The 26,926-nt window shown below is 46.8% G+C and overlaps 1 protein-coding gene across 4 annotated transcripts in view; it reads right to left on the reverse strand.

The window, feature by feature from the left end:
* Positions 1 to 23,179, reverse strand: part of LOC140516070 (V-set and immunoglobulin domain-containing protein 4-like) — a 47,011-nt gene extending 23,832 nt beyond the window's left edge. Inside the window, exons 1-9 of one of the 4 annotated variants that reach the window (XM_072626999.1) lie at positions 22,931 to 23,177; positions 18,717 to 19,073; positions 17,712 to 17,990; positions 16,554 to 16,622; positions 14,040 to 14,126; positions 11,977 to 12,027; positions 11,010 to 11,111; positions 6,178 to 6,199; positions 4,271 to 5,043 (exon numbers count right to left, since the gene is read on the reverse strand). In XM_072626999.1, the coding sequence (XP_072483100.1) occupies positions 4,824 to 5,043; positions 6,178 to 6,199; positions 11,010 to 11,111; positions 11,977 to 12,027; positions 14,040 to 14,126; positions 16,554 to 16,622; positions 17,712 to 17,990; positions 18,717 to 19,073; positions 22,931 to 22,994 (1,251 nt within the window). In that variant the 5' untranslated portion in view covers positions 22,995 to 23,177 and the 3' untranslated portion in view covers positions 4,271 to 4,823. Of the gene's footprint in view, positions 1 to 4,270; positions 5,044 to 6,177; positions 6,200 to 11,006; positions 11,112 to 11,976; positions 12,028 to 14,039; positions 14,127 to 16,553; positions 16,623 to 17,711; positions 17,991 to 18,716; positions 19,074 to 22,930 lie in introns of those variants that run through there. The other 3 variants (XM_072626998.1, XM_072627000.1, XM_072627001.1) reach the window with 3 other exon arrangements.
* Between the last annotated feature and the right edge of the window lie 3,747 nt (positions 23,180 to 26,926).

The following is a 26,926-nucleotide window of genomic DNA, read 5'->3' on the forward strand; positions in this document are numbered from 1 at the left end:
AAGAAAAAAGAAGGGGAATAAAAGCAGTTCAGCAAAATTAAACAACACTTACCATTCTCCACCACTGTAGAGAATGGAGGGACGTGTACTTTCTCATGTCTTCTTTAAGGCCAAGAGTAGTCATTATAAAGACAGTTATTCCTTCCACATCATGACCTTCCTCATTGTGGTTTTGATATATAACTGGTGTCGGTGATAAGAAATTAAATGGGAATTTTGGGGCAGATGACACACAAAGGCCAGCAGATGACACAAAAATGTTTAGAAACTCAGATATATATAAAATATATGTATAGTAGTGTATAATATCAACATTTTTTTTAAAAAACATTAATAATTCAGACTTCTTCTCTGGTATAAAGGGAGGGCCAAAACATTTTATGCAACTTTGCAGATAATGGGGGCACTGTGTCCCTAAGCCCCAAGATGTGGAAGGGATAACTGTAGAGAAAGTTCAGTGTCATGGGGTATTATTTTGTTTTCCATTTTTATTTTTGCAGACATTACACATATTATGTTCTCAGTTGTCAGTTCTTTTTACTCATTTATGATCTTATAACTTCCACACTTGCTGCTATCAGAACCTGGTTTTACCTCCAGGCAAGGTAAACATCCCTAAGGAGATGTTCTCAGTTCAGCCAGAACCCATGCTAATTTAGCTAATACCCATAATCCTGGGGCCACTTTCCACTGTGTGAGAAAGAGAATCAACGTGGAATAGTGGAGAGGGCACTGGATTCAGAGTCAGGAAGACCTGGGTTTGAAAACCACCTTAGACATTCACTAGCTCCATGACCCTGCATGAACTTCTCCTGGAAGTCCAAGGCTCTACATAAATCACTTAACCTCTCTGTGCCTCAGTTTCCTCCTCTGTAAAAAGAGGGGGACTAATGGGCTTTGAAGTTCCTTCTAGTTATAGATTTAGAATTTGATGTGTCATGTCCTTGGGGCTTAGTTTCTTTCTTTGTAAAATGGGTCAGGGGCTAAGATAATGTCCCCCGTGATTCCTTCAGCTCCAGGATCTTGTGCGTGACCTTGGGTCCACTGCCTGTCAGAACTGGCTTTGGACCTGCTGTTGAGGGGAAAATAGGAACCAGATGGCTAGGAGACAGAGGTGCTTGCTTCCCTTCTCTCCTCCCCACCCTGCTCCTAACAACCTGTGGGGCTGACTGTGGGTTCCGAGGTTTTATAATGGAAAGAACACCGGTGACCTACAGGGCTGCATGGAGGCTTTGGGAAGCATTGGGCTGGATGGTCTCAGTGCCAGATGTGCCAAGATAACCAGAGGAAATGGAGGCTCCATCCAGGAGCCATCAGTCTTCTAGGGTGAGCGAGGGTCTCAAAGGCAGGGTCAGTGCACAGGAGGGCACTTATTTCCCTTCTTAACGGCCCAAACCGAATTCTACACTCACATTTAAAGCTAAGGGGTGTTAGCTTGATGGTCCAAGAGGCGTCGGAGAACTTATTGTAGTGGTTTTGCTATAAAAAGTGCTTCTCATTGGGGCTGAAATGTGGCAGATAAGCCCAGCACCAGGGGCGAGTGCTCAGTCATCCCAGGCAGTTGGCTCCCTCTGGCCCCCTTTTTCTTTCCCTCAAAGCAGGTTGGCATTGAAGGTGGGATTGAAAGGCTCACGTTTGTGTTTCTTTCTCTATTATTCTCCCTGCCTTCCCCCTCCCCTTCTCCTCCTTTCCTCCCTGCCTTCCTTCACTCACTCAACTATTCTCTTTCAGTTTGTGTAATGTGAAGCTAATTTGTGCCCCTGGAAATCTGCCCAGAGCCACAGACATAGAATTGGTGTCCTTCTTACTGAAACAAGGCATGGAATTAGAAGTAACCTCAAGTGGAAACAAACTTAAATTAGAAAGACAGAGACAAGAGACAGAGAGAGAGAGAGGAAAAGAGAGATTGAAAGACAGAGAGAGACAGAGAAAGAAGAGGGACAGAAACAGAGAAATACAGAGAGACAGAGACAGATAGAGAAAGACAAAAAGAAAAAAGAAAGACAAAGAAAAAAGAAGAATGTATGCTGAGCTAAGAAGCAAAAAAAACAAACCTGGGTTTGATTTTCAGCCCTGATACTTAGTTACTATATAAACCCTTAGATAAGTCATTTCTCCCATCTGTGCCTTAGTTTTGTCCTCTGAAAAGTGTGAGGCATTAGACTTGATGACTTCGAGGTCCCCTCCGTTGTAAATTCTATCTTCCTGGGGCTGCTAGGTGGCGCTGCAGTGGAGAGCAACAGGCTTGGAGTTAGGAAGACCTGAGTTCAAATGTGACCTCAGACACTTGCTAGCTGTGGGACCCTGAGCAAGTCACTTCACCCTTGTTTGCCCCAGTTTTCTCATCTGTAGAATGAGCTGGAGAAGGAAACAGCAAACCACTCTAGTATCTTTGCCAATATAACTCCAAAAGGGGCACAAAAAATCAGACACGACTGGAATGACTCGACAATAACAAAAAAAGTCCCTCCTAGACCCTGCCAGCCCCTCATCACCCCCAGCTCTGATATTCTGTATCGTAAAATCTCTTTCAGCCATGCTATCCTACATTCTAAGATCTTTTCATGTTCCAATATTGTTTAAGTTCTGACACTCTGTTCTACTGAGACTGTGCCTTGTGTTCCATGACTCACATACATAAATCAACATTGGTAGAATATTTGTATTAAAAAAGATGAGCCTTGGACTTCCAGGAGAAGTTCAGCATCATTAAAGGAATTTTCTAACTTCCCAACGGCAAATCAGTCCAGTCTCCTTCTCCTACTTGGTTCTGGACCTAACTTGTAGTCTTTTTGTTGCATCTGTCTATTATGTAAAACTCTACTTACTGGTGAGCATCGAAAGCTGTCTAAGGACCGGCCATCATCTCGATAATGGGGATGATTTATCTACCTGACTTTTCCTGTATATATACAGTTATCCCTTCTACGCCGTGGGAGTTAGGGGTGTGGTACCCTTGCAATCTGGAAAATCTGTGTAAAATGTTTTGACCTTCCCTTCATAGTAGAGAAGATTAAATTGTTATAGTATTAAAAATAAAATGTGCTGGTATTATTTAATACTCTACTGAGTGGTAAGATTTGGATTCAAACTCAGATCTCCTAAGCCCCATCCCAGTACTCAATCATCTGCTAGATCACTTGTAATTTTGAGTTAAATAATAGCACACATTTGGATAGTGCTGGAAAGTTTGCAAAGCACTTTATAAAAGTGATCTTCACAACAATCATGAGAGGTAGGTGCTATTATTCCCATTTTACAGAGAAGGAAACTGAGGCACAGAGAGGGTAAGTGACTTCTGCATGGTCACACAGCTGATAAGCATCTAAGGTTGGATTTGAACTCCAATTCAGGATCTCTCCACTGTCAGCTTTGCAAGGCTCCCGAATGAAGCCAGGCCCTTATCCTGCCACCAGGCTTGTCTTAGTGGTAAGCCCAAGAGTGGCTCATTTTTATAGAGTGTACTATGAAACACTTTCCTCAGAACAGTTCTTTGAGGTAAGGAATGAAGCATTAGTGTACCCATTTTCCAGATGAGGAGAGATAAAAGACCTTGCCTTAAGGTAGCACAGCTGGTAAATGGAAGATCTGGGACTCCAAACCCCTGATGGGGATGGTAGATTCAGGCCCTGACCACTTGCTACCCATGTGGTCTTGATCAGGTCACTTGGGTTGGACTAACTGGCCTCTGAGGTCCCTTTCAGCTCTAAATCCAAGAGCCTAGTGTGACCTTGGACAAATATCTTCCCCTCCCTGGGACTCAATAACTGTCTTTGCATCTCTGTACCTCAGTTTCCATCTCTGTAAAATGAGTGGTTCCTGAAGGACATCCTGTAGGGCTTTTGAGGCAGGATCCTACGTGTGTCTTTGGGCATGTCCCTTTTTCTCTTTGGACCTCAGTTTCCTCACCTGTAAACTGAGGGTATTCCTGTCAAGCTTTAAAATGCTTGGCACACAGGGTAGTATATCACCAATGATGCTTCAGAAGCAAAAAGTCACATGTAAGACAGCATGAGAGAAATGTGGGATTAGGAGAAGGAAGGTAAGGTGGTCATGATTTAAGAGTGATCTATGACAGCAAATGCCTTATGAGTGTCCAGACACTGTCCAAAGAGCTGGATGAAGGAGGATCCTCTTTGAAGGATTCATGGAAAACCATGGCCTTGAGTTGGCCAGGGTGGGCAGACACAGAGGAAGCAGCCGCATCACTGAAATCACATATGAGAAGAAAGGGAGCATTATTTCACACCAAAAGATCAGTGAGACTGACTTAGTGGATTTCCATCGCTCTCTTATTAGTAAACCTTTATTGAGCACCAAAAATGTGCTAGGCAGTGAGCACAGAGCCCATGTCTGCCCAGTGTTCTAGTTATTTCAATTCAATATCCTTTCTTCTAGACCCCCCAAAACATGAAGAGACCATATATATATATGTATATATATATATATGGTCATTTTATATATGTATATATATATAAAACTAGTCCCTTGGTGATCAAGTCTGGGGTTGGTGTTTCTTTGCATTATCAGGATGGGGAGGCGGGTAGGCCTAAGGCTAGGAGCAAATCTGGCACCTACAGTAGCAACTTTCCAAGCTAAAGTCAAATTTCCCAGAAACACCATGTCCCATTGACCAGGAACCAAGGAGTTTGTGGCAGGAGACAGGATGGGGTGAGATGGGAAAGGATGGGATGGGATGCAGCAGGGGTATGGACAGAGTGCGTTGAGTAGAACCCTTTCTATGTCTGAGAGGGATGAAGGGAAAGTAGGCCAAGACAGGCCAGTGGCAGGGCCCTGTGGCTCCCCACTCAGCTCCATTGTACTCAGCAGCTAGGTTTTCCATTGTCTTGTATCTCTAATTCAGGTGAGCTGCTCCCACACAGCAGCCGGGCGTAGTCGCTGTTGGCCTGGGTGATGATCTGGTAGTCCTGGTTGCTGGTAGGGTCACTGTGATACTTATTCTCAAGGGCCCTGGTCTCAGCTTCTGCCTCTCCTGTGCCCCCAGCATAGATGGTAACCCTGGGGATATTTCCTGTACTCATCCTGTAGCCAACAACACACAAGGTGAAGAATGGAACAGAGTGGAAGAAGGGGTTCAGGGAGAGCTGGGGAGGGTAGAGAACAGGACCCGTGATCCCCCTGCCCTGAGGGAGGCCTTTATTCCTTTCCTATCTATAAAATGAAGAAAAAAAATCTATATGCACAAGATCTCAGAGGCTACCTAGTGCAACTCCTTCATTTTACAGAGGGGGAAGCTGAGGCCCAAGGAGGGGAAAGGACTTGTCCAAGGTCACGCATCCTGGATGTGGAGCTGGAAGGGCCAGGGTCATGTCCTCATCACTTCTCCTTGCCATAGTCTCCTAACTGGTTTCCCTACCTTTAGTCTCTCCCCATTCCCCCCTCACCAAATTTGCTATTTCTAAAGCACAGATCCAATCAGGTTAATTTCCTGTTCAACAAACATTAATAGCTCCTTCTTGCCTCTAGGATAAAGGCCCTTAAAGCTACTTCCCAGTTTGGTCTCAGGCTACTATTCTAGGCTACTATTTCTTCATTTCCCACCTCCATGTCTTTGTAAGACTATGACTCCCTCTATGATGCTGATCTCCTCATTTCTTCCTCATAGAATCCCTCTCTTCTTTCAAGGAACAGCTTAAATCCCAGCTTCCACTAGAAGGTGTGGCCTGGTTGCCCCTCAGTTGCTAGCACCCTCCTCCACCTTGGGAATGATGATCTATTTTGTACAAACTAGTCCAGCTCCCTCAATAGCATAGAAACATCTCAGTGGAAGGGCCTGGGGCATTTTTGTCTTTGTATTCCAAGTGCCCAGCATTGAGCCTGGCACATAGTAGGTACTTAAGAAATGATTAGCGACTAAATAAACGAATGAAGCTGACAAAAGTGGAGCCATTTCCTCAGCCCCAGGTGTGGAGTTGGGAGACCTAGCTTCAGTTCCCAGCTTGGTCACTTCTAGGTTGGAGAATCCCTTCTGAAACTCAGTTTCTGTCTTTGCAAAATGAAGACATCAGACCCAATGGGTTCTGAAGTCCCTTCCAGTACTGAAACCTGTGACCCTTCAAATGGTCCTAGACCTTAATGTCTGCCAGCCAGTCCCAAGGAGGCCAATGAGGGGGGAGAGGAAGGAGAGGAAGGAAGGAAGGAGGGGAAGAATCTTACCTGGCCACTTCATAGGTGTGCTCTGCAAAAAAAGACACAGGGTCAGGATGGGAGCCCCTGGGTAGCAGTAGCACCCAGGGATAGGTCTGGTCATCTCTACTAGCCAGCCAGGCATGATCAAGACCCGTGGGACAAGTGTGGAAAGGTTGGAGGAGGGTATCTCCCCTGGGTGTCCAAGGAGAGCTTCCTGAGTAGGGAGTGGCTTAGGGGGCAGTCTCCACTTGAATACCTCTAATGACAGGGAAATCATTTCTTCCCAAGGCAGTCCATTCCACAGTTGTTAGGAAGTTTATCCTGACACATTTAGCAAGGTGCCTGGCATATGGCATGCACTCACTAAGTACTTGTTGACTTGGACTGACTGCTATCAAGCCTTTATCTGCCTCATTGCTTTTAGTGTCACCCTCTGGGACCAAGTGGAACACATTTTCACAGAGGGAGCAGATATTCAGTGTCCATTAGGGATTGATAAATTCATTTTAACTCTAGGAGACAGAAGCCAAATTTAGGAATTAAGTAAAATTTCCAGCTTTTGAGAAGAGAAAATCCAAGTGGGAGGTGAGAGGAAGCAAGAAAGAGACATCTTCCTAGTGCGTTGACTCTTGACAGAAAGATGTAATGCACAGTCCCTGCCCTCAGGGAGCATCTAGTCTAGTTGGGGAAATGAGACTCATACACCAGAAGATATGACTAACTCTATAGGACTTCAAGAGCAGCACTACTTGAAGACAGTGAGAATTGAGCCTTACTTAGCAGAGGGAATAGGAAGGGGTGTAGGAAGAGAAAAAAATGGAAAAGGCAGGAAACGGTCAGGACTGGAAGAGCCTGGAGAGTCTGGAGCCTGAGTCTAGCCTTTATCCTGGGTTCTCAAAGGAAGGGCACATGTGAGTGAGCCCTGAGCATCATTAGACAGGTCACGAAAGCTTTTACATATATGTTGTTGCAGATGAAAGAAAATGTATAAATGAAGTGGTTAATATAAAGTTCGCTTTCCCAGCACACACAGAATTGTAAGTACAGTATTTGCAAAATAAATAGAACTTGTCGATTACTCACACGCCCTCCACATAAGCACTAACCTCGAAACACGTCAGACCTTGAACTAGCAAAGAACTGAGCAAAAACAGCTGCTCTTTCTCACTGAAGGGAAACTGTATGCAAGAGGCTCCTGATTCTCCCCCAATGCTGCCAATTTAAACATTCAATGTGCCTTAGCTCCTCACGTTGAAGAATATTGGGCCATGAGAAAGAACGGATTTGGGAAGCGCTGATGTTTTCTTTGGGGAGTTTCTGGCGGTGGTAAGAGAATGGCATGTTGAAAAGCAGTTTGCTTTAGGAAAGTCAGAGGAGAGAAGGGACACTGGAGGTGGTCAGGGAAAAGGGAATGAGGAGGGAGGGATCAGGGCCAGACTCATGCATGGAGAGGATATGGATAGAGGGAGAAGGGGAACGGACATTTCAGGAGGGGAGAGCAAAGGAGACTATTTGTGGGTGGAGATCGATTTGACTAGAGCACAGGGTGCAGGAAGGGGAGTGGGATGAACAAAGTTTGGAGCATTTTTTCCTCTTTCCACCATCTTACTGATGGTGATCCCATGGAAAGAACAGTGGCTTTGGAGTCAGAGAATCTGGGTTCAAACACTCTCCCACTTAATCCCTGTATGACTTTGGGTAGCCTCTCAATCTCAATTTCTTCCTCTGTAAATGGAGAAAGGGTTAGGCAAGGTGGTCTCTGAAATAGTGGTGGGGAGAAGGGAGGCCTCCTTGCTTTACCCTTGGGCTTATTGGAAAAACTTTTGCTATTTTACCATTGAGGATAATTCTCACTATTGGCTTAAATATATACTTTTGATTCTATTATTCATCTTCCTCAGTTTCCTCAACTGTAAAATGGGGATAATAATAGCACCTATCTCCCAGGGTTATTGTGAGGATCAGTCGAGCATAGTACCTGGCACATAGTAGGCACTATATAATCAATACAGTTTTATAATTGTTTTGCTAATTTTGAACCATCCTAGAATCACTGGTATAAATCCAACTAGGTTAGAAGTTTGGAAAAGAAGGGACCAAAGCATGATGGGACTTCAATACCAGACTGATGAGCTTGGACTTTGTCCTGAAGATAATGGGGAACCATTGAAAATTATAGAGCGTAGGATTGGTGTGATATTATTGCTGTCTTGCCAGGCTGACTTGAATAGCTACTGCTTTTTTCATTCCAAGACCTCAACTCATTTTACTCTGGCCCTTCAAAGGTAGTTGTGAGCCAGGCTGTTGTGGTGGGGATAGGGGAGGGGTAGGACCAAGAGAGAAGGGCAGATGGTTCTGATGTGAAAGTACAAGAAGGGCTGTCCTCTCTCTTCCCCCACCTCCTCCAAAGGCTCCATGGTGCAAACCAGCACCCAAAATGCTATCCCCCTACTCAAGCACCCTCAATAACTCCCCATGGTCAACAGGATAAAGTTCAGATTTCACATCCTGGACTTTTCCTCACTTTTTAATTTCTCTCTGCTTTGTACCCCCCCTCCCCATTCCAATCAAACTGGCTTCTTTAATCTCAGAGGATCATACAGTTAGAACTAGAGGGAAACTTAGAAATCATCAAGTCCATCTTACAGAGAAGGAAACTGAGGTCCAGAAAGTATAAAGAACTTGCCCAGGATCCCATAGGCAATAGGTGTCTGAGGCAGGATTTGAATTCAGTTATTCCAAACTCTGAGAGCAGTATTCTAACCACTGCTCCACACTACCTAGAAATGCCTCTGATCCTTGCCTCCTCCTGCTATGTTTCATGGCTTTAAAGTAGAAGGGATCATAGAAGCTACCTAGTCCAATCCCCCATTTTACAGATGGAAAAATGAGGCCATGGGAGATAAAATCACTTTCTGCCTGGTACTGTAGAAAAGCACATGCCTCACCTCCAACACCTCCCCCAGGAGGCCTTTCCCCATCACCAAGACACTAGTGCTTTTCCCGCTAAGCCTGTCTTCCATCTACTCTATGAATACCTTGGATGAGCCTAATTACTGACATTATTTCCTCCATTAGAATATAAGCTACCTGCGGGCAAGGGTTGTACAGTTCTCCATTCCACACTGTGATGTTCCCCATCACGGTTTCAGTATATGGCAGGTAGGCATAAGAAATTAAATGGGAATCTTTGGAGAATTTTGTGGAAGTTGCAGATGACACAGAAAATGTTTAGAAACTCAGAAATGCATAAAATATACGTATAGTGTTGTATAAGAACATATTTTATCTTTTAATACCATAGCAATTCAGATTTCTTCTCTGGTATGAAGGAAGGATCAAAAAATTTTGTGCAGGTTTTCCAGATCAGGGGGCACCACATCCCTAAGCCCCTACAATGTGGAAGTGATCACTATTTTTCCTATGTGTATATCATCAGTGTTCACCACAGTGCCTGGTATACAGTAAGCACTTACTAAATGCTTGTTAATTCATCAATGGATTTGGAGTAAAGAGGGCCTAGGTTCAAATCCTACTTTTGTCACTATCTGTGTGTAAGTCATTTCACTTTTGACTTCAGTTTCTTGACCTGCAAAATGAGAATATATGACCTCAGAGGTCCCTTTTGACTCTAAATCTATGATTCTACGACTTAGCTAGGAAGTGTCAGAGTGAGGCTGTTAGTCGTAAGCCCAGCACTTTCTCTCCCGGATTCCAGAATCTAGAGTCTGCACTCTCTATTCTCTGACTTTCTAGGACAGTACTTCTTAAACTGTGGGTTGTGATTCCATATAGAGTGGAGGAAAATCTGGCAACAGTAAAAGCCTTCTGAACATGCAACAATCAAAAATGAATTAAAAATCAATAGCATTAAAAAATCTGAGGTGTTTCTGGCAGCACCTGCCCAGGTTCCATAGCACAACTACCCTATAGCCTTGGTTCTGAACACACAGCATGCGCACTTTGTATTGCACATGCCCTCAGGCCACATGATGCCAAGGAATGCTGCCAAAATGTGAAAAGGGGTCCAGGGTGGAAAAAGTTTAAGAACTCTAGTCTCCTAAGCTGAGTCTGAGCACCTTGATGTAATGCAGAAAGAGTCCTGAGTAAATCACTCTCCTCTCTGAGTCTCAGTTTCCTACTCTGCAACATGAAGTGATTGTACTAGATGATCTTCAAGGTCCCTCCCAGCTCTGACATTTTATAGATTCTGTGAGCACAGAAACTGGGTCCTCTCATTCTCTGGCTGTGGGGCAGATTTTGTTGAGGGAGTGAAGGACCCATTCAACAGGTTTGTCCTGGTCAGACTGAGGGCTGTGTTCATTTCTGGGTCATATCTGAGGGGGCCATTGACCAAGTGGAGGTGTCCACTGGAGAGCAACAAGGAAGATGAAGGGCATTGAGTCCACATCATTGAACATGATTGAACAGAACTGGGGTGTTTAATGGAGAGAAGATAGGAGGATCTATGATCCTATCTTGAAGTATCTGATGGGCTATACTGTGAGTGTGTGGAAGAGGTTTAACCTTGTCCAGCTTGACCCCAGAGAGTAGAACCTGGAACAACAGGCGATGCAGTGAGGCAGATTGAGGCTGGATATAAGGAAAAACTTCCTGCCAATTGGAGGGTCCCAAAGTGGAAGGTACTAGGTAGGTAGTGAGTTAACTGTCATTGAAGGTATTCAAGCCAAGCCTGGATGCTGGATCAAATTGACTTCTAGGGTGCTCTCTAGCTCTGAGATTGCACGACTGAATGGTTGTCTGAGGGGGCACACACATACTTACACTGACACACACACACACACACACACACACACACACACACACTGACAAACACAAAGCCCTACCACACTCACCACCTTGTGATTTCTTCCGGCAGAACCCAAAGATCGTGGCAAAGACAAGTACCATGCAGAGTAAGGCGATAAGGACGATGGCATAGAGGGGCAGGCCCTGTCCACCTAATAAAGGAGACATTCTCAGATGTGGTGGGGTGGGTGACCTCCCCCAAGGCCAGTCCTGGACTTTCCAGTTCTCCCACGTGTCCATTTCCTATCTTGGCCATAGCCCCAGGCTCAAGACAAGAATACAGTCCTATTAGGGATCATTGAACATATTCAGTCTGCTTTCTAGTCCCTGAAGACAAGAGATCTAGTGAAAGGGAAGGGAGAGAGGCTGACGAGGTTGAATACAGGGAAGAGGAAGGGGGAAGGGAGAGAAGAGACGGGAGGAGAGGAGAAGGGAGAGGAGAGGTGAGAGAAGGAAGGGGAGGGGAGAGGAGAGGGGAGTAGAGGAAAAGGGAGAGGGGAAGAGAGGAGAGGGGAGGAGAAGAAAAGGGAGAGGGGAGGAGAGGAGAGAGAAGGGAAGGGAGGGAGAGGAGAGGAAAGGAGAGCGGAGGAGAGGGGAGGAGAGAGAAGGGAGAGGAGAGGAAGGGAGGGGCAGGCTAACTGATTTTAGACTTGGTGCCCTGTGCTCTGAGCAGGTGGTCCAGTCACTTGTCTGTCACCAAAAGTTCTCTGGAAGGCCAAGTACAGGGCCCAGAGGCTCCTCCTTTGCTGCGCATGTGGCACATAGTCACCATGTACAGAGTAAAGAGGACCCTTCCCAGGGCCTTTAGGATCAGTCCTGACATTGTGGACTCAATGTTTGTCACTGAGGCAGCTCCCAGGAGCCCTCCCCCCCAAGCCATGCTAAACCTCAAGCTTCGGAAAGATCACTGGGCAGCAATGTGTCTGGCACATAGCTTTTTGGTGCAGCCAAGCCCAGGGCCACCTTCTTTCCAGGCCACCTCCTTCCTCTAGCCCCCCCTCCCCCATCCACTCCTACCTCCTCTTTTGCTGACATTTTCCTTCTTCAATGCAACTCCTGAAGTTGAACCTGCAAAGGAGGAGGAGCATGGGGATGGTCTATGGTCTTTGCAAGACAGTGTAGACCAACAGGCAGAGTCAGGCAACCAGATTCAAATTCTGCCTATGCGACTTAGACACTGTGTGACCTTGGACAACTCTCTTCCTTCTCTGGACTATGGTTGGACTAGATGATGATGGTGATGATGATGATTAAAAACTTTGGGCTGCATTTTAAGACTTGCAAAGCACTTGACAACCATGATCTCATCCAGCCTTGACATTTCGTGGTTCTAGAGGCTGGATGGCAGACAGGGGCCATATTCTTGTCTTTTAGAGCCACATTTATGGTCAATGTCCTCACCTGACCTAGTGAATGTCATTCTGCCCCTTGGAGCCAAACTGAGGGACTGTGAGTATGGCAAGAGACCATCAGTGGAGGGATAAAGTAGGGGACCTTTCCCAAAGGCCATGATGCAGAGCAGAGCCTGATGATAGATAGCCCTGATGCCCAATCAACATTGGAGATTGTCAGCTAAGGGGTGGAGGCTTGAAAGCTAAACCCCAATGGCTGAGGAGGTTATGAGTGGCAGTATACACACATCTCCATGTATCAGTCAGTCAGCCTCTAGGGCCCAGAAGCCAAGCCTAGAAATGTCCAAGTTCACATCTGCAAAGACTATGATATACAGCCCTGGAGGAAAGAATTTCTGGCCCAGTAAGAAATGGGACCCACTGATCCCAATCCAGTTACACCTCTCCCACTCCATGCTGAGCTCCTCTCCTCCCTTGTCCTTGGGATCACGGCAATGGACACTGTGATGAGTCTATAGCATTCTAAATGAAGTGAGCCTTGGAGACTCAGTGGTACAGTGGTTAGAGCACTGGGCCAGGACTTAGGAAAACCTGAGTTGAAATCCAACATCATATACTTATTAGGTGTATGACTTAACCTCTGTCTCCTTCAGTTTCTGTTGGGGGTGTAAGCTCAGTTTTCACGTGGACAGTCTCTGGCAGGTAAAGGTGAGGACTTCTAAACCTCAGAGTTCTCATGAGGCCCCCCAGGGAACAGCTGGGAATTGAGGCATGAAACACGGGCTATCTCGTGCATTTCCGCCTCTTCTCAGTGGGAAACTTGCTGGGGAGAGCATCCCACCCTTGAGATTGGCCCGTGGTCTGAGCACACCTGTTGTTGACTAGCTAAGGGCTGAGAGCAGGCACGGTATTCACGTGCAAACTATGTGGCTGGGAGAGCTTCAGTAGGGTCAGGAAAGCCTGAAGGCTCTCTTCGTGCTGAGGGGCCCTTAGAGGGCAGAGGGTCCCTCCCCTCTTCCGCTCCCATCCTCTTGCTGTATGATCCTTGCCCCTTGGGAGGAGGAGGATTCCTCTCTCCTGAGGAAGAATTCACCCTGCACATGTAACCAAGACCCTGAATAAAGCCTAACCCTTGTTTGACTCTGGAAAGTCTCTTCTCTCAATATGTTTATCTGGCTGATCTCCGAAGACCTGGAGGACAGGTAAGAAAGGCTCGGGTAGCCCATCGGCCTCTAGGCCGAACAAGTTTCTTCATCTCTAAAAGAGGATAATAAAAGCAACTAATTCCCAGGGTTGTTGTAAAGAACAAATAAAATAATAAGTGTACAGTGACTGGCATGGTACCTGGCACATAGCAAGAACTGTCATAATTATTAAGTTATCAAATAAATTATTGAATTATTAAATCAACAGATGAGGAAACAGAGAGAGGAGGGAGGGGAAGCTAAGGTCCAAAGCTAGGACTAGTCTAAAAGCAGTGAGCTATTCTGGTGCCCAGCTGGGGCCATGCTGCCCCGGGAGAGGAATCGTAAAGCCAGGGCCTGACAGGTCAGGACTGCTGGCTGGAGGAGGTGCCTCCAACACACTGGGCCCAGAAGGGGGGCGTGAAGAGGTCCTGCACGGCAGGGACCTCAACCCCAGATTCCCAGACACTCCATTGTATATCGACAAGGTGCTTGAAGATCATTAGATAAGTGCTGAGGGAGGATCCCCCTGTGCTGATCTTACCTGGCCTTTCACTGCTTGTGCCAGCGTGGCCCGCTTGAATAGTTGCCTGTTGCCTGGATGATGTCTCCGTAGCAGCACGATGGGTTGCTATGGTAACAGAGAAGCAAGATGAAGGCATCACTCAGTGGGGAGCTGAGCCCTGCACACAAGTGTGAGGACATAGCTAGCCACTACTCCAGGCCCTCTCCTACTACCTTGGGCCTCTGTGAGCAGAGAAGAGGTGCTTGGAGACCCCGAGCTCAGAGGCTCTTCAGACACAGAAGGAGCAGTGCAAAGCCTTGGTCTCTCCTTTATCTGGTCCAATAGTGTTTGCCCCTGAAAAGCTACCCGTTGTGGATGGCTGATCTCTAGTTGGGGTCACTGTGCTTGACTGGTGTATTACTATGCAAACAAGGAAACGAGATCAGGGGACTTTGGGAAGGAGTACAGGGGACACTCATATGTTGATGGCTGACTCCACGGAACACTAGACAGAAAAGACTCCAAGGGTCAGGGTGCAGTATAGCCAGAATGGGAATCACGGAACAGGAAGCTTATGTATGTATCAAAAGTCACATAGAGAACCACGGCTTAATTGACCAGTCCTCCTAAGTGATTAAGCCTTCCCTCTACCAGGTCATCTCTGTGTTTAGCTGAGGTGCTGAGAACTTCAAGATGAGTCAGAGAACAATCGAGGTATCCAAGGATTTGGAAAACAGACCTCGAGGGAAGGTTAGAGATCAGCAGACAGAGGGACTACAGCGCCAAAGTCAGAGGCACTGCTAGAAATTAGCCTGAGCCTCCCATTCCATGTATTAGGAAACTGAGGCCCAGAGGAAGGGAAATAAATGACTTCTCCAAGGTCACATGAACTCTGTGTACAAAGTTGAAGAACTAAGATGGCAACTCAAGTCACCTGACCCCAGGTCAGTGTTGTTTTCCTCTCAAGGGAAGAAGCAAAGGCTGAAGGTGTGGGCTGTGGGTTACGCAATTTCCAAATTCAGATGAGTACTGTCCTATTAACTTTGTTTTACAAGTGAGGAAACTGAGAGCCAAAGATGTTCAAGTGACCTAGCCACAGTCACAAGGCCAATAAGTCCCACACCTGGGACTGAAACTCAGGACTGAGGACTTTTAAGTCTCGTGCTTTTTGCTCTTCCCCTTGGCTCTTACAGGCAAGTAAAAAATCAGCTTGAAGGATTTGGGAAAAGTATAAAGAAGATCGTGAGGGGGGAGGCTGTGGGAGGGAGGCTGGGGCCTCTCACATTCCATCATCTCAGTACCAAGTGGGCACCACACATTCTTATTATCCTTTTGCAATGAAGGTCAGAGATCTGAAAGGTCACAGCCCTGGCTTTCTTGACATGGTCATACAGCTACAAGCAGGTGGTGTTTCCAGGCCCTCAGAGTCAGGGTGTTATGTGGGGGGGAAGGCACTAGATGGCACTCTAAGCCCCAAACCACCACCTCCCTTCCTCAAAGGGCTTTCTTAGTGCCCTCAGTCCAAATCTAGTCTCTGAAAATGTTACCAACAATACCACCAAGTCGGCATAGAGAACCTCTGATGCCGAAACTCTGTCATTGAATATAATTCATCATTTATTTTAAGTGGCTTTCCTCTTTATGTGCTCTGTGTTCCTTCCAAACCCAGCTCTCTTCAAAATACATTGTACATTCCCACCTCCATGTCTTTGCTCACACAAGTCCCTCTGTCTGGAATTACCTCATTCATCCATCCCCTATTTCTATCTGTCAAAATCTTACCCATCCTCTAGGGCCCAAGTCAAATTGTACCTCCTCCAGGAAATCTGCTCTGGCCATCCAGTCAGAAGTGATGGTCAGATTGAGCATATCTTAAGATGGAGGGGCCCTTAGACACCATCTACCCAATCCCCTCATTTTAGAGAGCAGGAAGATCCGGTTCTGCCACTTACTATGACCTTGGGTAAGTCACTTCTCCACAAGTCTTTGATCCTAGTCCCATGATTGCCTTAAACGAATGCTTGACTGAATGAATGAAATTGGCTTCATCTCCTCAGCTAAGGAGCTTCCCTTCCCTTTGCTTCCTCATCTGTGCCCCTCACCTCCTCATGTAGGTCTCTCTTAGATGATGGATGGCCAAAAGTGCCAGCCTTGACTTCGCCTTTTGATTATAAACTTCTCAGGAGAAGGAATTGCATCTCATGGAAGTGTCATTACCAATATTGACTAAGAGCAGGAAAGATCCTCATCATGGCAAGAACTCACATCTCTCCGGCCCTTTCATAATTCGCACAGCAATGTTGTCACCAAAATCTTTGATGTTTCCTAGTTCAGAGAGACTTTGGCAGCCAAGGTTTGCTGGTGTGAGTATTGAATCCAATTTTGCATGCCCAGGAAGTGGCAGAACCAAGATTCCTTGCCCTTGTACCCTGGCACTGCCATCTATGATACCCTCTCTGGATTCCTGGTGGGCCCTCAAGTCTCAAAATTGTCTGTCTCGTCCTGATTCACCAGAGATCTTGGTACCTTTCCTTGGCCTCCAATAGGACTCACCTTCAGGGAGGGGTGTAGTGGTTGTTAGTTCCTCAGGCAGCATCGCTGATGTAGGCTTCTTAGAAGAGTCTGCCAGGGGAGGTAACAGTATACCAGTTATTGTCATCTTTTTTCCCCTCTCTCCCACTCCATGGATAACTGCTATGGGTCAAGGGTCTGGCCTAAACCCAATATGTCCCTAGCTCTTCCCCTTCCATCTCTGCAATCTCTGAAATGCCCTCCTTCTACCAACCCTGACCAGCTGTGAGGGTCCAATTCAGATGATCCTGAGCTCTGAGGTCACCAGGTGCCAGGGTCAGAGATTTGAATCCCAGCTTGGTCACTCGCCAGCTGTGTGATCTTGGGCAAGCTCCATCCCTTTTCTGGGCCTCAGTTTCCTCATTTGTAAAGTGAGCTGGTGACATCAGATGATGCTTAAAAAATCTAATCTGTGTCTCTGATTCTAGCAGGTTCCAGTAGGTTCCAACCAGTCTCGGATGATTCAAGCAGCTTCTGGTATGACTCTGAGGTTCTAGGTACCTTCATCTAAGCATGTAAATAATAACTGAAGTTTCTTTAGTGCTGAGAGGTAGTTGGTATCAATACCATCATTCCCATTTTATGGAAGGGAAAATTGAGGCTCAGAGAAGTACAGTGACTTCCCACAAAAGACGTGTGTCAGAGGTAAGACTCAAAAGTCAGTTCCAATTTTAAATCTAGTGCCCTTCCCACAATGCACACTGTTTTTGATTAGGCTAAACCAGCTGCACTTGTATCTCCATCCCATTGACCTCTGCCCCACCTCCCAAAATAGCTTTTGTCACTGGTCTGGAAGTGACCATTCACATGTAAGCTGCTGGAGGGCGGACAAGTTTTGGTCTTTGGCCCTCACTTTGGGTCCTTAGTACTCTGCACTGTGCCTGGAATACAGTAAGCACTTAATAAATGATTGCTGATTGACTGATTGATTGACTATTAGCATTCCTTCCAATGCTTAAGCCTTCTGCGAATATAAGAGCAGCCTTCTTTTCTGATAATTTTCCAGAATAAGTCTGGCCTTAGGCTTCGGGGGGAGGTGACTGAAGCTAGCAAAGGCAGTTCAACGAAAGAAACCAAGTTTCCCCAGGGCCATCCCTGGGTCACAAGTGTGAAAATGGGGTGAAGGAGGTGGTACTTTACCTGTGACCACAAAGTGGACAACATCACTTATCTGCTCGGAACCAACACGTGCCTTGGCTACACAGAAATACGTCCCTGAGTCAGAGACCTGGGCAGGCTTAAAGAAGAGGGTGCCAAGAGAATTCACATGGATCTGGGTCCCGTCTGGCTTCCCCTTGTACCACTTGTAGGTGATAGGTGGAGAGCCTTGGGCCTGGCACAAAAGACTGATTCTCATGCCATGGGGTACCTGGAAACCATAGCCAGAGCCCGTGGTCACCCGGGGCTTGGAGGCAGGAACTGCAATAGGGAGAGAGAGAAACGGTTAGGAAGGATGCAGAAACTGAGAGCAAGGCCCTGGGATACATAGCTGGAAGGTGACTGAATTAGGGTCCTCATGAGGCGAGTGTGGCTTGGGGCACAGGCCTGGAGGGCTAGAACAGGCAAAATACTGAAGAAAAGAAGACCTTGTTGGCTCACAGAAGTAAGAGAGAGATGCTGGGAAGGGATGGAGGAATGGGGAAAGGGCAAAGGCAAACAGAAAGGTTAGTGTCCACAAAAGCACAACGGACCCAAGAGGGGAGGAAGTCAGAGCTGGAAAGGAGCTTAGAACTGAGAATGTCACAGATGTCATGGACCTAAGAACACAGGACGTCAGGGCAGGGAGGGGCCTTAGAACAGAGTAGGTCAGAGGTGGGAGGGCCTTAGGAAAGGGAATGACAGAGTTTGGAGGAGCTTAGAACACAGAATGTAAGGGCTGAGAGGATGCTTTCAGCACAGAATGTTAGAGCTTGGAGGGCTCTTGGAACATAGAATGAGAGTGCTCTTAGAACACAGAATGTAAGAGCTGGAAGGGGCCTTGGAACACAGAATGTCAGAACTGAGGAGGATTTGGGGGCAGTGAATGACAGAGTTGGTAGGGCCCTTAGAACTGAGAATTGAGAATGTCAGCCCAGGAAGAGACTTTAGGCCCTCTCCTCTAGACTTCCCCCTTGCCCAAGTCTTCTCCACAAGTCCCAAACTCACGTTTCTGAATTTGAAGTTCTGTCAGGCGCTCTTTCATCAATTGCCTCCCATCAGGGCCCTTCCAGGTTACTTGACACAGGTAGCGACCCCTGTCATCCATTTCCAGAGTTTCCAGTAACAGAGACACATCTCCAGGTGGCTCTCTGCTCACCTCTAGGCGGCCTCGGTACTTGGCCTGCTGAATGTGGTCTCCAGAAGAATCTCGCAAAAAGATGGTGACAGGGTCATTATCCTGCTGGACCAACCACTTCACTAGGACTTGGGTGTAACCTTCCATGGGCTGGTAGGTGCAGGCAATGTTGACATTCCCTTTCCAGGGGCCAGTCATTTTGACAGGTCCTTCCAAGTTGGGCACAGCTGGGAGATGGGGTATAGAAATCGTTATAATCCTGATCCCTAACATTTCTTCAATGTATCTTAGTTGACAAAGTTCCATTCCTGGAAGGTAGGTTGTATTTTACTGTCCACATTCTATAAACAGGGAAACTGAAGATCAGCGGGTGGGTAACCCTACCCTAGGTCACACAGCTTTTCCATTTTTGCCCATTATTCTCTCAGGACCTGGGGAACCCCAGGAAGGAATTTTAGATGACTCTCTCCACCCTTCTGTCTTTTTATTCTCTATTCCCTCTCCCCATTTCCAAACTGACTTACTTTGTAATGGCTAGAGAGAGATGAGAATCTGCCATCCAAGGCCTGAAGAGTGATTGACTTGGTGAAAGGCATTCCCAAAGAGAGAGCTTGGGATAGTCCAGCTGGAGTGAACTTTAAGGGAGACACTGGTGCCCACAGTTCTCATCAATATCATCCTCAATACCGTCTTCCCTGCCCCTTCCCCCATTCCAATCATTCTCCTCACCATCCACAATTTCTTTGATAGCCAACATCCTTCTCTCCTGGCTGTCACTAAAGTGTGAAGCAGTAGGCGCTCGCCCCCTCCAACTTGAAATGGTTAGCTAGAGCTGGAAGGGACCTCAGATGCTACCTAGCCTGACCTCTCATTTTACAGAGGAGGAAACCATGGCTCAAGGAGGAAAAGGGAGTCATCCAATGGTGCACATAGGATCCTAGATCTAGAGCTGCAGGAAAACTCAGGGTCCATTTAGAGCAATCCCTTCATTTTACGGAAAGGGAAACTGAGGCCCAGGGAGGGGAAGGCTTTTGCTCAAGGTCTTCACACAGGGAAACCTAGAGCCAGGGCTTTATCCCCTGTACCACTCTTCTCTGGTAGCACAGCATGGGTGCTTTATAAGATTTGATGATTGATCAAGAAGATGGCTGGAGAGACTGGTCATCTTGGTTCAGTCCCTGGCTCTGGAAGGAATGGTACTCTCTTCCCCAAATCAAACGATCAATCAACAATCATCTAGAGAGCAACTATCACATGTCTGGCACTGTCCTAGGTGCTGGAGATATACAAACCAGAAACAGAGTTGACCATCACCTTCTCTGGGAGCAGTGACCTGGAACCAGAACTGAACTGCTCCTTCCCCAGCTCTGAGCTAGGGAGCAGCAGTAAGGATTAAGCAATGTCCCTAACCTTACTGAAAATGTGGACAGGATAAAACAGGATTTCAGGGAAATAGTCACTGGGCCTGCCTTAGCTCTATGATCCTATGTTCTAAGGTCCTCAGCCCTGCCTTTCCCTGTTCTAAGGTCCCTACCAGCCCTGACACTCTATAATCCAGGTCCTTCCCAGCTCTAATTCTCCATATCCTAATGTTCTGGCTATGTGTCTGTCCTTTGTTGCCCAAGGAGACCATGCCATCAGAGAAATAATGACATGACTGGCACTTGACTTTGTTTTTGAGTAAGGGAGGGCTGTTCGGGTCACCAGCCTCACTTCTCCTCCAGAGCCATCTGAATCCAGTGACCAGATATTCATCAGGATGAGGCAGTTGGGGTGAAGTGACTTGCCCAAGGTCACACAGCTAGTGAGGGTCAAGTGTCTGAGGTGAGACTTGAACTCAGGTCCTCCTGACTCCTACACTGGTGCTCTATGCACTGCACCGCCTACCTGCCCTTTTGCTTTGGCTAACTCTGGCACTGTATGCTCTAAATCCCCTACCAGCCCTGTCAATCTCAGATCTGATATTCTATGTCCTAAGGCCTCTTCCAGCTCTAGGGTCCTTCTAGCAAAACTATATGGGGAGATGGTATAGTTTAAAGAGAAGTGAATTTGGAAAGTGCCAACCCCCTCCACCTGCTTGGAGGGCTTGGGCCTCCCTTTCTGTAGGTCTCTTCCCTTGGGAGATCCATGGAGATCAATCATTGGCTCACAGCAGGTCCTTTCCCCAGAACAGGCCCAGAGAAGGGCAGGAAGGGGATAAAGTCAAGGGTCCTCCCTGGGTATGGAGTTCTAGATTTCAACAAAAGACCAACAAGAAGGAAGCAAAGAACAAGGGATGGACCCTACAAGACTTAAGGCCAGCCCTGGCTATGGGTTTAGTGTGTGTGGCTTCTGTCTGAGCCTAGCTCCCCGAACCTCAGTTTTCTCCTCTGTAAAATGCGGGGTGAGATAATAATCCTGACATTCCCTACTGCACAAATTTGATCTGTGGAGAGCCTGGGGCAAATGGTAGGCTCTTTGATCCAGGACTGACAATTGCTGGACAATTGCTGGAATGGGAAAAAGGAGGGAAGGTCAAATGAAGCCTGGAGGACCCATCCATCACTCCACAACATGCCAGGAGGACCCAGTCATGGCAGAAGGGAGAAATGTGCCTGCAGCTGATCCAGCCTTCTCTTTGTTCATCCTTTTCCACCACCCAGTGGACCCCCCACAGTGTCCACAACAGCTCCCAAATGCCCTACTGTGCCCTTTTTATCAAAATCTCCATTTACAATTCTAGATGATGGTGTGCCAAAACTTGGAGGAAACTTAGAACTTGGAATGTCAGCATGGAGGGGAGGGGCGGCACTTAGAACATAGAATGGACAATGTCAGATCTGGAAGAGACCTTATGGACCAACCATTCCAAATTAGGTCCTCTACTGGCAAATTTTACAGATGAGGAAACTGAGACACAGAGGTACCTTGTCCAAGTTCAAGCAGGTAATAAAAAGCAGAGCTGGACCTCCTGACCCCTAGTGAGACTATAGAACGAGACTCATGAGACTCTATATAGTGAGACTCACGTCTCAGTGCCTGATAACAGCTTCACTCTGGGAGTGGAGATTTCTTTTTGATGGGGATCACAGCCTTTGTTAAAGGGATTAGGCTCTAGTGAACTGATTTCCCCTCTCAGAAACAGGTGGAGGCCTGGAGACCTCCAGAATCCCTGGGAGCCTCAGTGGGCTCTGAGTCAAGAAGCCCTGAGCTCAAGTCCCATCTTGAGCTCCTGACACTGAGTGACCCTCAACAAATTAGTCAACCTCTCTGTGCTCTGGGCAGCTCTGGAAGTCTTGCCATTTCAGAGAAAGTGCTGACCTGCTTTATTAGAAGGCACTTACTTCCCTGGGAGTTCCCTATAGCAATCAAATTCTACTCCTAGGATTATAGTTGAACAAGAAGGGTTCTTGGGGGTCATTGAATCCAAGCCTCTCTTTTCATACTGAGGTGACTTGGTCAGCACCACACGGCTGGTCACGCAACGGTCAAGGCAGGATTCAAATTCAGGTCTTCCCAGTTCCAAGTCTAGAGTGCTATCAGGTACGGTCCCTCTCCCTAAATGGTCACCTAGTCTGCCTATGAATAATAGTTTGAATAATGTTTCAAGGAAGAAACTGAGGTGCAGTGAGGGGCCCAAAGTCACCCAGCTACTTAGTAGTAAAGCCGAGCTTTCATTCTCAGTCTTCTGACCCCAATCCCTTTCCAGGGGCAGCCCTGGCAATGACTTAGAACAAGCCATTGTCAAAATTACCAGCTAGCCCCATGACGGTCCTGTGCAGGAGGAAGCCGGTACAAATGTTATTCTCCCCATTTTCCAGATGGAAAAGCAAATAGATTAAGCAGCTAACTCAGGCAGACATGATCCCAGAGCCCGTGACACCTGAGACTCCATTTCCTGGCACCAGATGTGGTGCTCTTTGCCCTAGACCATACCCCCAGGATGCTTAGCTCTTCATTCAGGGCTTCTGATGGCTACTCGGTGCCGGTTCCCCTTCCAGAGGATTCCCTCAGCCCAATGGAAATAGAGCTCCCCCACCCTCAAGACCCTAGCTGGTCACTCCAGCGCTGGCAGGCCCAAGGGTGCCCCTGGCCCCGCTCTTACCGTTCAGATGTCCCGAAAGGTGAGCCAGGAGGAACATGCCCAGGAACATCGCCATGGCAGTCATTGTCCTTCTCCCTCCTGGTACTGATGAGCCCAAAGTCTGGTACCTTGCCAGCTCCCCTTCCTTCCCTATTATCTCTCACTCAGTTCCCAGTCTCACTGACTATCTTCCTTCCTTATTTTAGGTTGAGTCATAAGTGTGTGTGTGTGTGTGGGGGGGGGGAGCTCATTAGCCCTGGGGTTGGGGGAGGCAGCACTGAGTTTGAGGACATCCCCTCCCTCCTCCCCCTCCTGGGGTATTGACTTTCTCTGAAACAAAGCTCAGTAGTCTTTGAACTCCTAGGTCAATGGGTCGATGCTCCCTCGGGGCCCTGCACGAGGCCTAGAAAGTGACAGGTGACCTGGGTTAGGAAAGACCCTGCAGGATCTGGGATGGAGGGGAAAGTGGGGGTAGCAGGGGGAAAGGATTAGTTTGGATGGTCAAATGGAGAAAGAATAGGGGTGACCACCTTCTAGCCCTATGATCACATCCTCTGCTAGCCCAGAGCTACCTTCCTTCTCAGCAGATGCCACTAACCCCCAGGTGCCTAGCCCATCTCCCTGCTATCCACTACCCATAGGGAGAATATGAACCTCTGGATTTCATAATCTCTTTTGCTTCTACTAAATCCTGGTAACTCTTTGAGAAATTCACTTAAAAAATGGAAAGTTCCCACTGCATCAGGGCCATTGTTAGCCATCCTGACCTATGTATTGCCACTAGACCCAGATGTGTCTGGGGGAGAGAGTGAGGTTGGTGACTTTGCACAGCCCTCCCTCACTCAAATCCAACTCACTTTCAAGTCATGGCATCACCTTCCTGAAGTCATTGGTCCTCTTCAAGAATGAGGATAGTGATACCAACATCGTGCGATGACCACCTTTGACAGACTTAGCTCTTCGTAGCAATGCCAGGATCTAGGACAATTCCTAAAGACTCATGATGGAAAATGTTGTCCATATCCAGAGAAAGAACCATGGAGTCTGAATGCAGAGTGAAGCAGACTATTCTCTCTCTCTCTCTCTCTCTCTCTTCATTCTCATTTTTTTCCTTTGTTATGATTCTTCTTTCACAACATGACTAAAGTGGACATGTGTACATGTAAAGCCTATATCAGATTTCATGCCATCTGGGGAGGATGGAGGCAAAGGAGGCAGCAAAAATTTGCAACTCAAAATCGTCTAAAAGTGAATGATGACAATTACCTTTACACATGGGAAAAGTAACAGGGATAGTGTGTGTCACTGTATGTAGACTTGAACCTTCTTCTCCCTGATTCCAAGGTCAGTTTTCTCCCATCACGTTGAGATAATTGTTTTCAACATTAATGATGATGATGATAACTTGGAATGAAAATATTTCAAGATACAGAAACTTCCTGTTAGAAATTCAAACCAGGGGAGAACAAGAAAAAGCCTGTCTTATTCCCATAGTCTTTCTACTACAGAGGTCACTAGTCCCTTGTCTTTGTATACCCAAGGTTTATCAAAGTGCTTGGCACATAGTAGGTGCTTAAGGCTTCCTGATGGAATGATTGTCCCAGTCTGCCAGCCTACCGAAGATGGTCCTGCATCTCAATACTGTTTTGAAATGCTTAAAAACCAGTTCTTTTTTTTCCCCACTAGCACAAGACTTTGCCAAACACTGACCACTCAAGAACAGGGCTGCAAGTTGTCTGTTTCTATCTAAGCTCCTGTTAGGGGTGTAAGCTCAGTTTCATGAGGACAGTCTTGGGCAGGTAAAAGTGAGGACCTCTAAACCTCAGAGTTCTCACGAGGCCCCCCAGGGAACAGCTGGGGATTGAGGCGTGAAACACGGGCTATCTCGTGCATTTCCACCTCTTCTCAGTGGGAAACTTGCTGGGGAGAGCATCCCACCCTTGAGATTGGTCCGTGGTCTGTTGTTAATTAGCTAGGGGCTGAGAGCACGCACAGTATTCACGTGCAAACTATGCGGCGGGAGAGCTTAAGTAGGGACAGGAAAGCCTGAAGGCCCTCTTCTGGATGCGGAGTCCCCTCCAGGGGCTCTTCACGCTGAGGGGCCATTGGAGGGAAGAGGGTTTCCCCCCCTCTTCCGCTCCCATCCTCTTGATGTATGATCCTTGCCCCTTGGGAGGAGGAGGCTTCCTCTCTCCTGAGGAAGAATTCACCCTGCACATGTAACCAAGACCCTGAATAAAGCCTAACCCTTGTTCGACTCTGGAAAGTCTCTTCTCTCAACACGTTTATCTGGCTGATCTCTGAAGACCTGGACGACAGGTAAGGAAGGCTCGGGTAGCCCTTCGGCCTCTAGGCCGAACAAGCTCCAATGCATAAAGATAAAGATTCATTCTTGGCCATTTCCAAGCGCTGTCAAAATGGTGAAGTCAAAAAAAATGAATAAATGAAAAAAAATGAAACATTAACAATAATGGCCGACATTTCTATAACACCTTAAAATTCACAAAATGTCTTAACATCTCATTTGAATCTCCCAACAGTTCTATGGTTGACACTTCAGGCATGATTATGCCCAGTTCTCAGAGGAGGAAACTGAGGCCCAGGCAGGTCCCATGGTCACATAGCTAATAAGCCCCTGAAGGGAAGATGTCAAAGTCTTATCGTTTACTAGTTATGAGATCTCAGACAGGAGAAAGGCCACTGACTCTGAAATCACAAGACATAGCTGCAAATGCTGCTTATGACTGTGTGACCCTGGGCAAGTCACTTCCCCTCTGGGTCTCAGTTTCTCATCTTTAAAATATTAATAATAGCGAGCATTTCTATAAAGCTCACTATAGGAAAGGCACTATGCTAAGTGCTTAACAATTGTTTCATTTGATCCTCACAACAACCTTAGGAGGTAGGTGCTATTATGATCCCCATTTCCCCGGGAAACTAAGATAGATAGAGGTCAAGTGACTTGTCCAGAGTTGTACAGATACTAAGGGTCTGAGGCTGGATTTGAACTTACTTCTTCCTGAGGCCAAGATCAGTGCTCTAACCATTGTGCGACTTAGTTGCCCCAAACATAAGGTATCGTATTAGATGACCTCTGAAGTTCCTTCAGTCTCTAAATGTATATGGGGCCTTGGGCAAGTCTTCCCCACCCACACACCCTGGGCCTCAGTTTCCTTATTTGTAAAAAGAGAGGGTTGGAATGAATGACCATGACAGCCAACTCCAGAAGCAGTCTCATCATAGTCATTGTCTTCAAAGTCTTTCCCCTTTTCCTGATGTCTACTAACCCAGCCCTTGGAACCTTGGCTAGCCCTGTGCTCTGAAGACCCATCTTTTTCTTTAGAAAGAACACCAGACTTGGAATGGTGAAAGACCTGGGTTTGATGCCAGTTTGTTCACCTTCTAGCTCTATGATCACATCCTGGCCACTTAACGTAAACAGCAGGGGCCTATCTGTAGAATAAGGCTAATAAACTTAGTCTTCCCTCCCTCGAGGCAGGGTGATAAAGTGCAAAGAGAGCCGATCTCAGCACCAGGAAGAGCTAGGTTTAGATCCTGCCCGTGATACACTCTGGCTATGGGGTCCTGGGCAAGTCTCTGGTCTCTCTCTAAGCCACAATGGTCCAAACAATGGTCGTTCTGCTTCCCCCACAGCAGGGTTATGAGACAAGTACTTTGCAGACTCTTACGTACAAGACAAAGATGTGTTTTTCTTGTAATAGCTGCTCACATCACTTGACACTTAATGAGGGACTTTCTGTCTGTGATCAGATCGCAAAATCTCTGTGATCCAGGTGGCCCTGTTCATTACTCTGCGGGAATTCTTGTCTTAAATTCCATTTTTGTGTTTTAACTCTTTTTTTTTCCTTTGGCAATCTGGGGAAGTCTATGGACCCCTTCTCAGAATCAGGTTTTTAAATGCATAAAACAACATGCATACATTCCCCAAGGTCATTACTTGAAATACAGTTATCAAAATCTCTTCTGAAAAACAAGTTCATGGACTTCAGGTTAAGA

This window comes from Notamacropus eugenii, chromosome X, assembly GCF_028372415.1.
Source record: "Notamacropus eugenii isolate mMacEug1 chromosome X, mMacEug1.pri_v2, whole genome shotgun sequence".
NCBI lineage: Eukaryota > Metazoa > Chordata > Mammalia > Diprotodontia > Macropodidae > Notamacropus > Notamacropus eugenii.